General features: G+C 44.8%; 1 protein-coding gene across 2 annotated transcripts; it reads left to right on the top strand.

The window, feature by feature from the left end:
- The first annotated feature begins 3526 nt into the window (after positions 1–3526).
- Positions 3527–8108, top strand: haus7 (HAUS augmin-like complex, subunit 7). Of its 2 annotated transcripts, none has more exons than XM_047034122.1 (9): positions 3527–3604; positions 4177–4292; positions 4629–4696; positions 5158–5219; positions 5366–5541; positions 5622–5733; positions 6473–6685; positions 7428–7539; positions 7671–8108. In XM_047034122.1, the coding sequence occupies exons 1-9, from the start codon at positions 3536–3538 to the stop codon at positions 7796–7798; spliced, it is 1056 nt and encodes a 351-aa protein (XP_046890078.1). In that variant the 5' UTR covers positions 3527–3535; the 3' UTR covers positions 7799–8108. The 2 variants fall into 2 exon arrangements, with proteins under 2 accessions (XP_046890078.1, XP_046890079.1); XM_047034123.1 differs by having other exon boundaries at positions 7428–7543.
- Positions 8109–18334: the final 10226 nt, after the last annotated feature.

Raw genomic sequence — 18334 nt, 5'->3', positions numbered from 1 at the left:
CTCTCACCATACAATGTTTGGTGTTACAGCTTTCTGCTTATGGAGCCGAAACCCCTTTAAATGACAAAACCCAGTCACAGCGCTGGCCCTTTAAGCCCCCCCCCCTCCTCCCGGGTGCATCTCAAATCTCTGTGTAGGGTTCCCATGTTCTCCATGTCTGCCACATAGCCCTCTCCAGAAGGAATCCTTCTGAGATTGTTGAGATGCCCCCGGGGGGCAGGCTCAGTCTCATGAAGCAGACCATACGGGGGCAGCAAAACCAGGCCCCTCCCTCTCTTCAGTGTCCAATGGGAGCCCTGATTTACATGAGGCCAAGGTCACAGGCTAACAGCCTGGCCAATGAGATGTTGTCACCACTCACACACCATGAGCACTGGAAATGGCGTTTGGCGAGCTTTGAGACACGTTTTCTCTCGTTTGGTGGGTGTGTCAGAGATGTCACCCATCAGTAGTGACGTGCACGTAGAACCCCCCCCTGTATTGTAACGGCAGTGTACAGCTGCCAGAGTTACCTTTAAATAAACATCAAGCTGCATTTTGTCAGGGCTGGACACGCCCCTTTCACTGCCATTACACGATCACATGATCAAACCTTAACCAAGGCATTAACCAATCACGTGACACGGAACATATCAGGACAGGACATGCTATATATATCACTCACTACCACACACTACAAAACACTACCACGCACTAATACACACTACCACACACTACCAGACCCTAATACACACTACCACACACTAATACACACTACCACACATAAATACACACTACCATGTAGTAGAAACACGACACGCCGCGACTTTCCTTCCCATTCCATGCCAACATTCCATAGAACGCTGGAACATTCCGAAGCGTCCATCACATTCCAATCTCAGTCAGGTGCCGCGTAACCCTAACTCCACTCCATCCCCCTCCTCTAACCAGGAAATAGTAAGTTTGCCTGCCCTCCCCCTAATCATGTCCCCATCACCCCCAAATCATGTCCCCGTCACCTCCCTCCTCCTCCAGAGAACGGCCAGAGTGTGGATGGGTAACAGACTGCCACGCCCATTTTAAGACCTCCAGAAGCCTTCAGACAGGAAGGTAAAACGTTAAGGGGCTGGCATTGGCTCATTCTCCATCTTGTTCTCCATCTCGTTCTCCATCTCGTTGTGATTCCGGGTACATGGGGCTCACTGAGTACCCTGCTCACCTGTACCTTCTTCTAGACACCCCCCTCAGCCAGACCTGGCCAATCGAGAGGCAAAGAGGCTGTGACAGACTGCGGGTCTGTCCAATAGAAGCATGTGTTGGTATCATTTATTGTGTGTCACTTCATGTGTTGGTATTACGTTATAGTATGTCACTGCTGTGTAACTTTGCTTTCCCTCCTCTCTCTCAGTCTCTCTCACTCACACACACATACGTACACACACATACGCACACACACATACGCACACACAGGTTCATGTACACCCACCAAAAGAAACCAGGAGACTTAATGCCACTGGTATTCTAACCTGTACATTTGTACTCCTTTTATCCAACTTGTTAATGTATTTTAACCTCAACCTACTTATTATTTCCCAGACCTAACACACACACGCACACACACGCACACAGACACACAGGCAGATATTTAATCCATCCTGGCTTATTGTTTCATTATGATGTTGTGAGGGAAGCAGAAAACACAATGTGAAAAGAGTATATAATATATTTAGTATAAAAGTTATAAATTATTGTACAACAGCAGTTGTGTACATATCAGAAGTGCACAAGTGTGTCTTTAACAGGTGGTCTCCTGATACCTTTACTTTTTAGATGTTTTATTTATCTCTTAATTTTACTTTTACTATTTCTTTTTGTAAAGAAAAAAACATATAACATGTAAGTGCTTGTATATTATTATTACTATTAATACTATTATTATTATTATTATCAAATCAAACTATAAATGACGGTTACTATTATTATTATCATTGCTATCATCCTTGTTAAAATTATTATGGTTATTTATTATTATCCAGCGGTGCTCCCACTGTTCTAGAACTAGAACATTTCTGGAAGGGTCTCATTCTCCTTAGTGTTCTAGAACTACAACAGTTCTGGAAGGGTCTCATTCTCCTGAGTGTTCTAGAACTAGAACATTTCTGGAAGGGTGTCACTCTCCAGAGCGTTCTCAGAGCTGCAGTTCCTGTCCAGACTAGAACAGCGTTGGGAGGGTGTCAGCGTTGGGGAGGGGTTTCCTACATCAGAGTAGCTAGGGGACGAGGTCAGAGGTTGTGTCCGAGACAGACCGCTGACAGACTGCAGAAGCTCTGTTGCATTGTGGGTAGGCTGCATGGGAGGCGCTCTAAGTAGTACTGCCATCTCACTGATTAAAGACAAACACATTTGGAGACGGTCATATCCACCAGGGTTTCATCCTGTTGTACATATTATGTGTAGAACGGTCTTTGTTGCACATTTCAGCGCTGTTCTTCGATCAACAGGCAAATGCAGCACTAACAGTGCTAAAATGAAAAAGACCAACAAAAAGATTTTGAGGGAAAAAAATAAACATTGTTCAAACTATTGAATATATATAAGAATTACTTGCCTGTTACTTAAGAGAATAAGTACCCATATATGAGAGGAACACACCTGTATGCTGTAGAATAATCTGTATTGTGAGACAGTTTACAGGGAGGAACTCACACCTTTTGTCTGTATGAAAGAAAAAGACATCAAAGTATTCTACAATAATAACTTTGACAAGTGTATGTGTGTCTCTGTGTTATTGCTTTTCCTAAATCTATTATTCTGTGATCATCTACACTGGTCTAAACCATCCATATGACCGTTTTGTGAAATGTTGATGTCACTCTAAAGATTGGTTGAGATATATTTGTCAAAGCTTTTGTCGGGAACAAACGTACTGCTATGGAAGCAAATCAGTGACTTAATGTTTAGAATTGTAAAAGTCATTGAACACTTAATATTGAAATTTAAACACCACCGAATATTGGTTTTGAATTCACCTCAAACCACCTAACCACCTCAAAATTAAAATATGAATTTATTTCAATGTAAAAAATTCAAGCTTCGGAAATTCAGGTTGCTCAATTTCGAACAGTAAAATTCAGGTACCCAAAATGCAATTAAAACAATTTTCAAGCTTCAAAAATTCAAATACAACAAAATTCAGGCTTCTCAAATTCGAATGGTGAAATTCAGATACCCAAATTTCGATGCGAAAAAATCCGGGATACCAAGGATAGGTAAGGCGATCGAGCCTGAATGCAATCGAACTATCTAATTTCTCCGAACCCTGTGTTTTTATTCTTGGTATCCGGGATGTTGCCATCAGATTTTTTTACAACAAATTCGGTGGTGTTAAAATGTCAATATTAAGTATTCAATACTTTTTAACATTCAAAACATTATGTCACTGATTTACTGCATTCTTAAAGAACGGTTTTTAAATGTGTTGCACTACTGTCAATTGATCATTAGAGGTCAGTATTGCATTCATTCACAAAACATACGTCATATCCGTCCAACTGTCATGGAAGGGAAGATGGCGGGTGCTTTGAAAGAAAATCAACTCGCCCTAAATGTTTACACCGCTCTACAGGTGAATACGTTTACTTACAACTCTAACCTTTACTTTGTATGGCGTTAGCCAGCAAGCTGTACTGTTGGATGTAGCAACATAGAATGCGCCGAGTCAATCTTATCAACACAAGCCAGTTTGCTGTATCCTACAAAGCTATAGTAACTGGCTAACGCTAACGTTCCGGTGTTGGACCGAATTCACTCCCTGCAGAATGACTCACAGTGAATATGATAACAGCAGTTGCAACTACAACATAATTCATATATTACCTCATTCCGATAGTAGGACAGTGTAGCACAAAATCAACATCGTTTCTCAAGAGCAGCTCAACATTACGTCTATTTTCGTGAGACAATCATTCAGATTTTAAATGTTGCTCCAGTGCAGCGCAACATAACTTATATTTTAATGAAACATGAATTAAATAGCCTACTGACAGTTTCCTCAAAACCTAAGACGAGGCTTAACATTGTAAAAACTATATATTTTGTTAAATTTAGTAACTGTGTAACTATACAGCTAAGCGGACTCTATGCGGGCACAAGTAGGATCATAATAATATGGACATCGTGTTGTTTCATACCGTGCAGGCGGCGTCGTGTACGTTGGTGGAGGGACTGTTTCTCCGCGAGCCTGCCAGTATGCTGGATCTTCTGTGCACGCCCTCCCAGCATCGCACCGATATCCTCACCTGGATTTGTACCACGTGAGTTGCTCTAACTAAGTAAACAGTATCTGTATAGTTGCTGAATTTAAGTACTCGGCACTCTTCTGAAGTATTCAGTGTCTAACAAGTGAACTTTAACAGGATTATTGATAAGATGGAGCTTCTTCCCTTCTTCCTCTCCCCCCCCACATCTCTCTGCCCCTCTCCCCTCATCTCTCTGCCTCTCTGCCCCTCTCCCCTCATCTCTCTGCCCCTCTCCCCTCATCTCTCTGCCCCTCTCCCCTCATCTCTCTGCCCCTCTCCCCTCATCTCTCCATCTCTCACCCTCCTCCTGACTAACATTTGGTCTCCCCCTCTTTCTCTCTCTCTCTACAGTATCAGTCCATCTTTGAGTAAAAGGCTCTCCTCCATAAGGACTAGAGACCCAGACACCCTGAACCAAGGTGATGAGCACACTAGCACTCCACCTCCACCACACCTCCACCACACCTCCACTACCACCACACCTCCACTACCACCACACCTCCACTACCACCACACCTCCACTACCACCACACCTCCACCACACCTCCACTACCACCACACCTCCACCATACCTCCACTACCACCACACCTCCACCACACCTCCACTACCACCACACCTCCACCACACCTCCACCACACCTCCACCACACCTCCACACCTCCACCACACCTCCACTACCACCACACCTCCACTACCACCACACCTCCACTACTACATTCAAGCAGTTTTTGTATATTATGTAGTAAGACTGTGATTATAATGTACATGTATAATGTGTAACGCTTTGAGTGCAAGAAAGATGCATTACAAATACAATTTATTATTATGATGTATTAATGTAAATCCTTTCCTCTCTCTCACACACACTGTCTGTTTTAAGAGCTGGCTGGCTTTGGGCATGAGATGATGTTGTGTGAAATAAATGACCTGGACTTGATCAAGGTAAGAAGGGAGGAGAGGAGGGAGGGTGTGGGTGAGGAGGGAGGGAGGGTGTGGTTGAGGAGGAGAGGAGGGAGGGGATGCCATTACTTTGTTATTTCTCACTCTAATTCAAATATCTCCCCCCCCCCCCCCCCCCCCCCCCCCAGGGTAGCGTGTGCCCCCTGCGGCAGCTGCAGTTCCTGGAGCAGCTCCTGACTCTGGTCCCAGGCTGTGTGGGGCCTGCTGGAGACAGCCTCTTGAGAGAGCTGTTTAACCCAGAGGCTCAGTCCTGCCTCACACACATCCTCCAGCCCTCCCTCAACCCCTGGCCTGTGGACATCAGGTATCCCTCTGTCTCTCTCTCTGTCTCTGTCTCTCTCTCTGTCTCTTTGTTTAACCTCCCCCTCCTCACTTTCTCTCTAGGGCTCCTAGGAAAGGTCAGAGGTCAGTACCCAGCATGCCAAAGGCTAGGATTGATGATGTCACAGCCCTCCTCCAGTCCACCGAGACTGCCCTTGAGCAACTACAGGCAGAGGTCAGTATGTATGTATGTATGTATGTATGTATGTATGTATGTATGTATGTATGTATGTATGTATGTATGTATGTATGTATGTATGTATGTATGTATGTATGTATGTATGTATGTATGTATGTATGTATGTATGTATGTATGTATGTATGTATGTACCAGAGGTCAGTATGTATGTATGTATGTACCAGAGGTCAGTATGTATGTATGTATGTACCAGAGGTCAGTATGTATGTATGTATGTATGTATGTATGTATGTACCAGAGGTCAGTATGTATGTATGTATGTACCAGAGGTCAGTATGTATGTATGTATGTACCAGAGGTCAGTATGTATGTATGTATGTACCAGAGGTCAGTATGTATGTATGTCAGTAAATGCTGAATGATGTGGTGTGTTTAAGTGCTTTTAAATTAGTAAATAGTCCTCTTCCTCTCCCTCCTCTTTCCACTTCCTCTCCCTCCTCTCTCTTTCTTCCTCTACCTCCTCTCTCTCTCTCCACCTTCCCCTCTCTCTTTCCCTCCTCTCTCCCTCGTCTCCCTCCCCGTCTCTCTCCCCCCTCTTGCCTTCCTCTTCTCCCTCCCTCCTCTCTCCCTCCCTCTCTCTCTCTCCCTCCTCTCTCTTTCTCCCTCCTCTCCCTCTCTCCCTCCCCCTCTCTCTCTCCCTCCTCTTGCCCTCATCTCTCCCTCCGATCCCTCTCCCTGCTCTCCCCCTCCCTCCCTCTCTCTCCTCCTCTCTCAGTGTGAGTTCCTGTGTGGGGAGGCTCAGCGTCCCAGCGTGTTCTCTGCGTGTGCGCTGCGTGTGGCGCTGTGTGACCTGCTGCAGCTCATGGCTGCTTTTAGCCGTGTGTACGAGGCTGACCTCAGGCCCTACTGCAGCAGAGCGCCCCCTAGCCCCAGCACACACACACACACCTTCAGCAGAGTGCACCAGCTGCTGCTGGCCTGCAACACGGTACACACACACACACACCTTCAGCAGAGTGCACCAGCTGCTGCTGGCCTGCAACACGGTACACACACACACACACCTTCAGCAGAGTGCACCAGCTGCTGCTGGCCTGCAACACGGTACACACACACACACACCTTCAGCAGAGTGCACCAGCTGCTGCTGGCCTGCAACACGGTACACACACACACACACCTTCAGCAGAGTGCACCAGCTGCTGCTGGCCTGCAACACGGTACACACACACACACACCTTCAGCAGAGTGCACCAGCTGCTGCTGGCCTGCAACACGGTACACACACACACACACACACCTTCAGCAGAGTGCACCAGCTGCTGCTGGCCTGCAACACGGTACACACACACACACACCTTCAGCAGAGTGCACCAGCTGCTGCTGGCCTGCAACACGGTACACACACACACACACCTTCAGCAGAGTGCACCAGCTGCTGCTGGCCTGCAACACGGTACACACACACTCACACCTTCAGCAGAGTGCACCAGCTGCTGCTGGCCTGCAACACGGTACACACACACACACACCTTCAGCAGAGTGCACCAGCTGCTGCTGGCCTGCAACACGGTACACACACACACACACCTTCAGCAGAGTGCACCAGCTGCTGCTGGCCTGCAACACGGTACACACACACACACTACATCCCTAAACACACATCAGCACACGTTCATTCTTTCACTTTCAAGGTCTTTCCCTCCCATTCTCACTGTATTTCCCTCCAGGAGCTGAGTGTGCTGCAGCAGGTATCTGAGGTGAGTGAGTGTGTGGTGGAGACTGTGAAGGACGTCAACTCAGGAGCTCTGCACTGGAGACATGGAGAGAAGCACCCCCTCTGTAGGTACACACACACACAACGTCGCACACACACACTCGACACACACACTCTCGCACACACCCATTCTCACTCACTCGCGCACACACACATACATTCACTGACTCACTCACTGTGTGTGTGTGTGTTCCAGCGGTCCAGTTGGAGGCTCTGTCCGGTAGATACAGAGACTTCCTGCATCATCAGAGACTTCCTGCATCATCAGAGACTTCCTGCATCATCAGGACCCTCCAGCCAGGACCCACAACTGCTCTGCTCTGACCCTCCAGCCAGGACCCACAACTGCTCTGCTCTGACCCTCCAGCCAGGACCCACAACTGCTCTGCTCTGACCCTCCAGCCAGGACCCACAGCTGCTCTGCTTTGATGAGCAGGCCATCAAAACATGTTTTAATGTCACACTTTTACAGTTGGTAAAACTATTTAAAGGTTATGAATTTCATTCAGATGTATTCATAGACTTGTGAGCAACGTGTATACATTTGTTTAAATTACAACTTTTATTTACTGTAATTGTGTTTCTTTTCTTTGTCAATATCAGTTCTGACTGGAATATCACAAAATATTGAATATCTTCAATCATGAAACTGGTGTCGAGTTTTCATTGTCAGTTTGTGTTCTAGGTTTGGGTGTAGCTCAGTGGTTAGAGCATTTAAATGCAGATCAAGAGGTAGCAGGTTCAAATCCCCCCATAGTAGGCCTGCTTGGGAAAAGGCAGGAGGTGTGAGGGGGAGTCGGACCTTGCTGAAAGTTCTCAAGGCTGGTTGACCAGAAGGAGACACCAGGAGAGAGAGAGGAGACACCAGGAGAGAGAGAGGAGACACCAGGAAAGAGAGAGGAGACTGTCTGAGCACACAGACTTGTCAGTCAGATGTCTGGAAATGATTTATTGTACCTGACAAATCTGAAACTTACCGGTTATGTTTCAAAAAACTGAACAGAGCTTCACCAAACGCAAAACCTTTCCTGTTGTTAGGAACACGTAGAGTGTGGGTTCTAACAGCACTTATCCCATTAGAAATGATCCAATAATCACTATAGGAAGGTCACAACTATTGTGCCTTCAGCAATATTAATGCTTTTCTCCTCCACCTGTCAGGCTCAGAGAGAGTGGGACAGTGTTGAGATAAGGCCAACCGTCACTGCTCATAAAAGTATTAAGCTGAATGGGTCATCTTGTCCACTCATGCAAAACCCTACAACAACTTTGATAAAAGAAGTTGGTATCTCTACTCTGCTGCCTTCTCAAACACATGAAACCCAGAGGGGGCATTGCTCTTTCGAACAGGGACAAGATAGGCAAGTGTTCTTTAACGTTTAACTGATCTTAATTGTAACCGGGAACCACATGTGAGCTTATTCAAATAAGCACATAGAATGTTGAGATGGCATGTGTGTGTTTTAAGACTAGATGTAGAGGCTAGGACACACTGAGAGGTATTTAATACTCAGGATGGATCCACAGATTCACTGGTCCAAACTGGTCCAAACTGGTCCAAACTGGTCCAGACTGATCAAAACTGGTCCAGACTGGTCCAAACTGGTCCAGACTGGTCCAGACCTGACCAGTGTCTGTGTCCACTGTGGCCTCAGGATTCTGTGGAACATGGTTCTTTATGATTCGGTGGAATATGGTTCTTTATGATTCGATGGAACATGGTTCTTCATGGTTCTGCATAGCACTCCAGAAACATGCTGTAATTTGAGTTTCTCTCTCCCACTGCCAAGAGGTTTTTACCTACACAACTGTTGGGAGAACAAGATCATTTTACCCTGCACTGTAAGTTCCTTCTGATAAACAACAAACCTTCCCCTAGATCCCAGTAATGCTGTGTGGTATCGTCAGGGGTGGTTTTACACGGGGCCTACAGGGGCCAGTGTCCCTGTAAAATGTCCCTGCCCCCCCCTGTGGCCCCCCCTGTGGCCCCCCCTGTGGCCCCCCTGAGCTGACTGTTTTTTTTTACACGATTTTCTTCTAGTAGTCATCATGTAATGAAGAAGGGACATTGCAGCCTTTTTTGCCCCAGTAAATAAAAAAGTGAGAGAAACATAGGGAGGAAATGGAGGAGGGAGAGCCAGAGCCGTTTGTATGATTTTAATTTTAAATTAAAGTATTTAATACTTAAATATAATTTCTTTCCTTTTTTTAATGTGCCCCTCTGATTAAACACTTGCCCCCCCTTGGCCCTCCCAGTAAAATGTGTCTAGAACCGCCACTGGGGATCGTCAAGTCCTGGCTGAAGATATTCAACATCATTTAATAAATATATTTAGCTTTAAAATCCCTTAGCAGCCCATTTAAACATGTTGTTAAATTTAGTTTTAGACATGTGATATTCTAACTTTGTGACACACAGCCAACAAAAAGCATCGGTTCATAGTTTAAGACCCCCCGATGCATGAGGTCCTCCTCTGATATTCACGGTTTAAAAACAGGTTTCTGATGAGAAACCTGATTGATAAATGTACCAATTGTCTTCATTTCCCTCAACAACATAGACGTGTGTAGTGGCCAGCAGCAGACGTGTAGGGACACAGAACTCCTATAGCTTCATATCAGTGTCAGGACAGAATTTAATCTCACATGTAGTAAACTCTTCCCTGGACATGGAAGTGAAATGAGTCTGGATGATAGGCATCAGCCCACCGTTATCATGTGCTGTGCTGTCCTCCACTGTTCTGAGCTATATTTAAGGGTCTGCTTTCGTCTGTCTGAGAGGGCTTCAGGTGTTTCTGGAAAGCAGGTAAGAGTTCTGTGTCCTTTGTGCTTTTGAGTTACAAGAGTTCATTATTGTTATTGTTCATCGTTTATACTGTAAACTGTTTCATTGTTTGGAACTCTGAAGGCAGCAGGTGTTTTCTGACATTCATACTTCAATATATCGTGTTTTACAAACACTGTATGACTAATATAACAAATATTCAATGTCAAATTTTCTAGACTTTATACTTTCTTGAAACTCTAGATTGTCTCCTGAAGAGAAGAACTAAGGTGAATACATTTGAGGGTTTTTCTGACATGTAGAGTTTACTTGGTTTACTTGTATATTTTTCTACTTTTTTCCAACACCAGTTGTACTCCAGCTTTGATGTGGCAATGCAATAATCACACAGTATCTTGCTGAAGCACATGAGATGATTCTAAAATTTTGAAATCTTCTACTGTATGCAATAATCCCTTTGACATGTTGTGCTGATTCATGTGTTCATGTTGTCCTGATTCATGTGTTCATGTTGTCCTGATTCATGTGTTCCCAGCTGCAGAAATGAGGCTGCTGCTGAGCGGAGCCGTGCTGTTGGTCCTGGTCATCACAGTGACAGTTGGGGAGGTCAGTGGCTTTTAGGGTTTAAAGTTTATAGTTGAATAAAAGGTTAATGTAGGTTTTGTAAAGAAGAGGTCATTGTGGCTAAGATGATTAGTGCAGTGGCTTCTAAATACCTAGTGGGAATATATTTACATTTATGCATTTAGCAGACACTTTTATCCAAAGCGACTTCCAAGAGAGAGTTTTACAAAAGTGCATAGGTCACTGATAATAACAACGAGATGCGGGTATCTCGCGGGTAGCCAAACATGAAGCATACATTGTGAAACCAAATAAGTCCCAAAGGGAAGAACAATAAGAGCATGTAGTTAGACAAGTTACAATTAAACAGCATTAACCTCAAAAGTGCAAGAGTACCTGTGGAAGAAGCAAGCAAAAATAATATATTTCACGGCGAGTACAATCATTTAAGACAGTTACAACAAACCAACAAGAGCAACAAGTCTCTCAATAAGAGTCATTGTGATCCTGGAGGAAACTAACATCAGGTCCAGCCAATCATTCCTATGTGCCGTTGTACTCCCGGAACAAGTGCGTCTTGAGCTTTTTCTTGAAGGTGGGGAGACAGTCAGTGTCTCTGATGGAGGTGGGGAGTTGATTCCACCATTGGGGGGCCAGACAGGAGAAGAGCTTGTGTTGGGACCGGGCACTCTTGAGAGGTGGGACCACCAGACTGTTGTCTGAAGAAGACCGTAGGTGGCGGGTGGGGGTGTAAGGCTGGAGGAGAGACTTGATGTAGTCGGGTGCAGTCCCGTTCACCACTCGGAAGGTCAGTACCAGGGTCTTGAATCTGATATGGGCCGTGATCGGAAGCAAGTGGAGGGAGCTAAGGAGCGGGGTAACATGGGAGCGTCTGGGTAGATTGAAGACCAGACGGGCTGCCGCGTTCTGAATCCACTGGAGAGGGCGGGTTGCGCTTGCTGGGAAACCGGCGAGCAGCGAGTTGCAGTAGTCCAACTTGGAGAGGACCAGTGCTTGGACTAGCAGCTGGGTGGAATGTTCAGACAGGTATCTCCTGATCTTCCGGATGTTGTAGAGGGTCAATCTACACGACCGGGAGACCGCAGCAATGTGGGCCGTGAGGGAGAGCTCCTCATCCATGGTAACGCCAAGGTTCCTGGCAGAGGATGAGGGGGTCACCGTCGCAGATCCCAGGGTGATTGAGAGATCGTGGGAGATGGAGGGTTTGGCCGGGATGATGAGGAGTTCTGTGTTGGTGAGGTTCAGCTGGAGGTGGTGCTCGGTCATCCAGGCGGAGATGTCTGTGAGGCAGGCCTCGATCCTAGCTGAGATCCCCGGATCAGTTGGGGGGTACGACAGGTACAGCTGCGTGTCGTCAGCATAGCAGTTGTAGGAGAAGCCATGGGAGGTGATGATTGGTCCAAGCGAGGTGGTGTACAGAGAGAAGAGGAGGGGTCCAAGGACGGAGCCCTGTGGGACACCAGTGGAGAGCTGGCGGGGTCCTGACACTTTGCCTCCCCAGGAGACCTGGTAGGATCCTTCAGGTAGGATGAAATCCACTGAAGTGCAGTGCCAGTGATGCCCATCTCAGAGAGTCTGGCGAGCAGGATTTGATGGTTAACCATATCAAAAGCTGCAGAAAGGTCCAGCAGAATGATAACAGATGACCTTGAAGCCGCTCTGGCAGACTGGAAGGCAGTGGTGACTAACAGGAGGGCAGTGTCTGTGGAGTGGCCAGTCTTGAAGCTTGTTTGGTTGGGGTCAAGCAGGTTGTTCTGAGAGAGAACATTTGACAGTTTGTTAGATTCAGCCCGTTCAATTGTTTTATAAAGGAAGGGTAGCAGTGATACCGGTCTGTAGTTCTGGAGGACGGCTGGGTTAAGGGAGGGTTTTTTGAGTAGAGGGCTAACTCTGGCCTGTTTGAAGGCAGAGGGGAAAGTGCCGGAAGTAAGAGAAGATAAAGAGAAGAAGGAATACCTATACATCTATATTTGTTTTGCTTTGATTAATGTTGTAACTATGATATGTGTACTCTTTAAATCACAAATTAATTATACTTACGTGAGTAGTTCACAATAAAAATGATTCAATAATTAATTTATGTAGAAATGTGTAATTTACTAACAATTGTAATTTAAAGTATTACAGTGTCATGGATCTTTGTCCAATATTTCTTTTTATATATTAACTGTTGTTAAACCAGCAGTTTTCTAATTAGATTTTCTTATTGACTACTTATCAAGTGGACTTCTTTAACACTTCTGTACCTCCCTGCTGTTGTGTCCGTTAGCTGTGCTGATCAAGAGGCTAGCAAACTGTGCTGTTCAAGAGGCTAGCAAACTGTGCTGTTCAAGAGGCTAACAAACTGTGCTGTTCAAGAGGCTAACAAACTGTGCTGTTCAAGAGGCTAGCAAACTGTGCTGTTCAAGAGGCTAGCAAACTGTGCTGTTCAAGAGGCTAGCAAACTGTGCTGTTCAAGAGGCTAGCCAATACCAACTTATTTAAAAAACCTACCTGGCGGTAGTGTCAATTGTGAATTGTTTAAAGAGGGGTTTGTGTTATTTACAAAGGAATATTTATTGCATGTACTATTTGGTATCTAATGACTGCATTCTTATTCACATTCACAGTACCAGTTTGGAGATATAATTGCTTTCCCAGCAACAATTCCATGCATTAAAGTAATTGTGTTTAAGCACTTTGCCTTATATGTGGGAAAGGGAAAGGTGGATGGCTTGAACACTAAACCAGATGATAATGACATTTTTCACTATACAGGTATGTGCATTTCAAAATTATTAAAATGAAGCGATTGCATTATTCGATTGAGTTGATATTAGTCTGTACAGTCGTGGCCATAAGTTTTGGCAATGAAAAATGTTGTGTTTTGCAAAGTTTGCTGGTTCAGTATTTGAGGAAAATGTTTCACGTTTCTATAGATTACCGGTATACAATAAGGCACATTTCATATTTTTTTAAGCTTTTTTGGGGCAAGAATTTTCCATATATGCAAATAGTCCCCTCTTTTACAGCAGTCAATCTGCTCTTAAAATTCAGTCAGAATGATTTCACCTGGCTAGAATTAGTTAACACTTTCCCCTGTGCTGATGATATGACTTACTGAAATTATGTTAGCAGTCATTTTATGCCAAGGCCCAGCAAGCTTTGGAAACACAAAATGTATGTCGCTCCCGATACTTTTGGCCACGGCTGTACTATAATGCAAGGAATCTCTGTCTCTGTGTGCAAGTTTTATTGTGGGCTTTATTGAGAACCGGATACTGTGCTGAGTTAAAAAATTTCATGTGTCAGTCTCAGCACCCAAGGAAGTGCAGTGCTGCGCTTGATGTTGATTGGATAAGTGCTTCGAGATCCCTAACAGCATGTACCGCTGAGCTCCACGAACCTCTATAGCAGGGTTCCCCAATTAGATTTCCAAAAGGGCCAAATTTGGCCACGCATGCCAAGCCAAGGGCCAACATGTTTTTTTTGGGTTTACAGTTTTATGTCAGCAAACAAAAAGTCCAGCAAACACAACAGACAGCTGTTCCATGTCGGTTCGGTCACAGGGCGAGTCTATTATAGTGAGAATGCTTCTGTTTTCCTCATATCAAATCGGTGAGTTGACTGGAAAAACACTCTCACCGCTAAAACCTCGACTCTTCTAGTTGCCGTGTTAGCCGACAGCGGAACTTGCTTCAACAGCTCAACAGCTGTTTGTTTTTTTTCTCTTGGTTTAAACATGTGATGTTAAGATGTTATAATATTTCCACATGTGACGTGTCTCAGTTTGTAAGCAGACATTGTATTATTTCATCCACAAGGGGGCGCTTTAGTTTGATTGTTGGGTTGAGACTGCAGAAGCAGCGGGACGTCAGAGATCAATATGGTGGTGTTAGCAAGAGACGTAAATGATTGTAACTGAGATATGCGTTTACTAAATAATCTGAAAGCCATTTTACTGTGCCCGAGATTTATTCAAGAACTTTACTGCTACTGTCATTTAGAAACACATTGTTGTATCACTATTACAACGCTGATACAGGTGTTGAGGTGCTGACAGGTGACCATACAATTGAATCAACTTCTTTCTAAGGGTTTGAATGCGGACAGGAAGCAGGGAAGTTTGCAATAGGCTGATTTATTGGAGCCTTGGAGCCGACCCTGCGACAATCCTAGGTTATGTCCCGATTATTTTGTCAGATTTTGTGAGGTGTGTTAAGAGTGACCGAATTTGCTCGGCAGAACGTCGGAGCCGCCTCGATCGTATATCGTAAATATGTTACGATCAGAAATCCTGATGTGTGGGGGGGAACCCCAAGGACAAACACCACACACAATAGGAGCAAAACAGTTAAATGTAGGATTTTTTGGTCCTTGTTTGTGACATTTTAAAAATCTTAAAAGATTTAAAAATATTTTAGTGTGTACCCAGCATCAGGGATATCTTAATCACCAGCTTACAACTGAACACTTGGCCTACTTCATAGAAAAAACGTTATATATTGTGTATCGCAATTCAGCCTAAAAATACCAGGATATGATTTTTGGTTCATCTTTCCCAGCCCTAACGAAGAGCTTGAGTGGGCATTTCTCATGATGCCCTGGTGTGTTTGTTCTTACTGCAGGTCCAGCAGGAATTCCACTTGCTAACTGTATCTTCGGCAAGCTTGACATCAATAAGAAACAAGAGCTGGCAAATTTCCATTTTGAAAAATTGCCTGTAGGCAGTAAAGCTGACATGATTAAAAGAATCAATAAGAAACACAAAGACTGTGGACCATATAAACTCTTTTCCAACAACTGTGAACATCTAGCTACCTACGTGCGCTACGGAGATGGCGTTTCTCTGCAGGTAAGACTGGCTGCCACGGCTGTAGCTGCTCCATCTGACATCTCCCTGCAGTGGTGCTGTCTGTGGGCTGTCTGAGTGCTGTCTGTGGGCTTTCTGAGGGCTGTCTGAGGGCTGTCTGAGGGCTGTCTGTGGGCTGTCTGAGTGCTGTCTAAGGGCTGTCTGAGGGCTGTCTGTGGGCTGTCTGAGGGCTGTCTGAGGGCTGTCTGTGGGCTGTCTGTGGGCTGTCTGTGGGCTGTCTGAGGGCTGTCTGTGGGCTGCCTGAGGGCTGTCTGTGGGCTGTCTGTGGGCTGCCTGAGGGCTGTCTGTGGGCTGTCTGAGGGCTGTCTGTGGGCTGCCTGAGGGCTGTCTAAGTCTGTGTGCTGCCTGAGTGCTCCCCAGTCTGTGATGCTGTAGTTTGTCACCAAGTCTGCTGCCTGCCTGCCTTCCCTCTGTGTTTACACTTCAGGCTGTCTTGCTAACTTGTTTGTTGTTTGCCGAATTATGGAACGCCGATTCCGGCCTGCTGAGTTTACCAACTGCCAGTAGAAGTTCCCTTGTCTGTGTGTCAGCTTGTGTCCAACTTTCTAGTCATTACAGCTGCCATTTTTTCCCCTTTTCCAAGTATTTTAGTGAATCCCCACAAGGTTAAATCACTCATATCTGTAATGTTCACAGTGTGGTACAGATATTGGCAAACATTTAGTAAAAAACGAAAAAACTATCGAAGAAATCCTGAAGGAAAGAGGTTTGGAACAGGAGAAGGAAACACTACTACCAAAAGCATGGTCAGACCCAAAGGTCTTAGAGAAGTACCTCGATGACTTTAATGAAGGCAAAGTTGACCAGACTGTGTGTAATATAGCCTCCCCAGCAGGCTGAGACTGTAAACGTAATAAATAAACCTAAATATCTTGATGTGAGAAATGTGTGTCCTCGTTGTGTGTCTGTAAGACTTGGTTAATAACTGTCATAACAGAAAAATAAACACAAAAACAAACTAGAATGGCCCTGGTACCCCAGGTACAGTATAGAAGAGACAGAGCACTTCACAATCCTGAACAGAACTTTATGGGAAAAGTATGTAACGCCAAACAAGGCGGTTGTATTATGCACATTTTCACCCTGACCTGGAATAACAGCTTGTGATTTTCTTGTGTCTTTCACTGAAAAGGCATCTTTATAAACTCAAAGATGAAAAATATATTTTCATACACAATTGTGTTATGGAGTGTGGTGGGGTAGGACCCAAACACAGGAGAGGTAGCAAGGTGCTTAAACAAGGGTTTATTCATGATGACAGGGAGACAGACAGGGTACTCACAGTAACAAGGGTTTATTCATTCCGTCTCTGGAAGAGGCAATCCCCCACTGAATTGCTCTTCCCAAGGTTTATTCCATTTTTTCTCCTGCAGTGAGTTTTTCTGGGAGTTTTTTCTTGTCTTCCTTGAGGGTTTAGGTTGGTTGAGGGGCAGTTCTATGGGTGTATGTGAAACCCTCTGTGACAAGCTTGCGTGTAAAGAGGGATATACAAATACATTTGGATTTGACTATCAGCAGAGGGCGCCAACCGCAGCACATATGTCCGTGTTGTGGTTGGGGGGGTGGTGTGTATGGGTACCCAAAAAAAAAAGTATGTGTAAAAGTACCAAATCCATGGGATTTATTAATACAACATAATTTAACAAACATAACGGTACAACAAACTCCCAGGCTAAGAGGCAGCAAGACCACAGCAGTCCCCAAGCCTCTCTCTGGCAGCAGGAAACTGAAGTCTTTGTCTGCTGCTTGATCACCTGGCCAGGTGCATCTTATCAGGCAATAATAGGGGACACAACCTGGGCGGAGCTACAGAAAAGAGAAGGAAAATGACAAACCAAGAACACAACACATGTGGCCATAACATACCCAATTATAACTCAACTTTAACAATGAAGCAACGATACCGTTAAACTATTTTATACTGCATTAGGATGAATATGGAGATGGTAAAAGTGACCTTTAACATGTAATTAGCTAATATAACCGCTGAAAGGAAAATTATTTGATGAGCTCTTCCAATATAGCCTGGCTGCCAGCCCAACTTCTCCCCGCCCCAAAAAAAATTTGTTCGGGAAGTTGGGTCTAGGGTCTCGTATTGGGGACCAACTACAGAAAACCAGAATCTGGGCGAACCAATTAAATTGCCGGGCGTGCTTTATAGGATGATGGACAGATGATCAACAGTAACGTGATCACCCACGTCACAAAAGAGCGTTTAAGTTGAATTCTTTTTTAACAAACATGGCTACAGCTGGAGATCTGGGATGTTATGATTCTGCCATCGAGTCTGTTTTAGAAGACATCGACAGCGCATTAATTTTGAAAGAGGAACAGAGAGACGCAATCAAGGCATTTGTCAATGGAAAATATGTTTTTGCCGTCCTTCCTAGGGATTCGGTAAAAGTTTAATTTATCAGCTGGCCCCGATGGAGTTGTAATCCTAAACGGAGAACTTGTTCGTATATGCATTGCCCTTTATTGTTTCGCTCAAAAAGGTTGACCGTGTGAACAAGTACTCTCCCTACCCTTAAATTAATTTTACAACATCGGCAAAAATCGTTTGTATTCATTCTTCAAGCATACTTCAAGTCTGCTTGTAGTTTAGTTCTGTTGACAACAACTATGCGGTGCTTAACAT

This window comes from Hypomesus transpacificus, chromosome 14 (genome assembly GCF_021917145.1).
Source record: "Hypomesus transpacificus isolate Combined female chromosome 14, fHypTra1, whole genome shotgun sequence".
Lineage (NCBI taxonomy): Eukaryota > Metazoa > Chordata > Actinopteri > Osmeriformes > Osmeridae > Hypomesus > Hypomesus transpacificus.
The sequence above is the reverse complement of the archived record's forward strand: the minus strand, read 5'-3'. Positions and strand labels throughout refer to the sequence as shown.

What these genes read in the sequence shown, in the direction of transcription:
- haus7 (XM_047034122.1), top strand. Translation starts at nt 3,536, where the DNA reads ATGGAAGGGAAGATGGCGGGTGCTTTGAAAGAAAATCAACTCGCCCTA. An exon ending in ATGACCTGGACTTGATCAAG is followed by an intron (nt 5,220 to 5,365) that starts GTAAGAAGGGAG and finishes CCCCCCCCCCAG; the next exon opens with GGTAGCGTGTGCCCCCTGCG. An exon ending in CCCTGGCCTGTGGACATCAG is followed by an intron (nt 5,542 to 5,621) that starts GTATCCCTCTGT and finishes CTTTCTCTCTAG; the next exon opens with GGCTCCTAGGAAAGGTCAGA.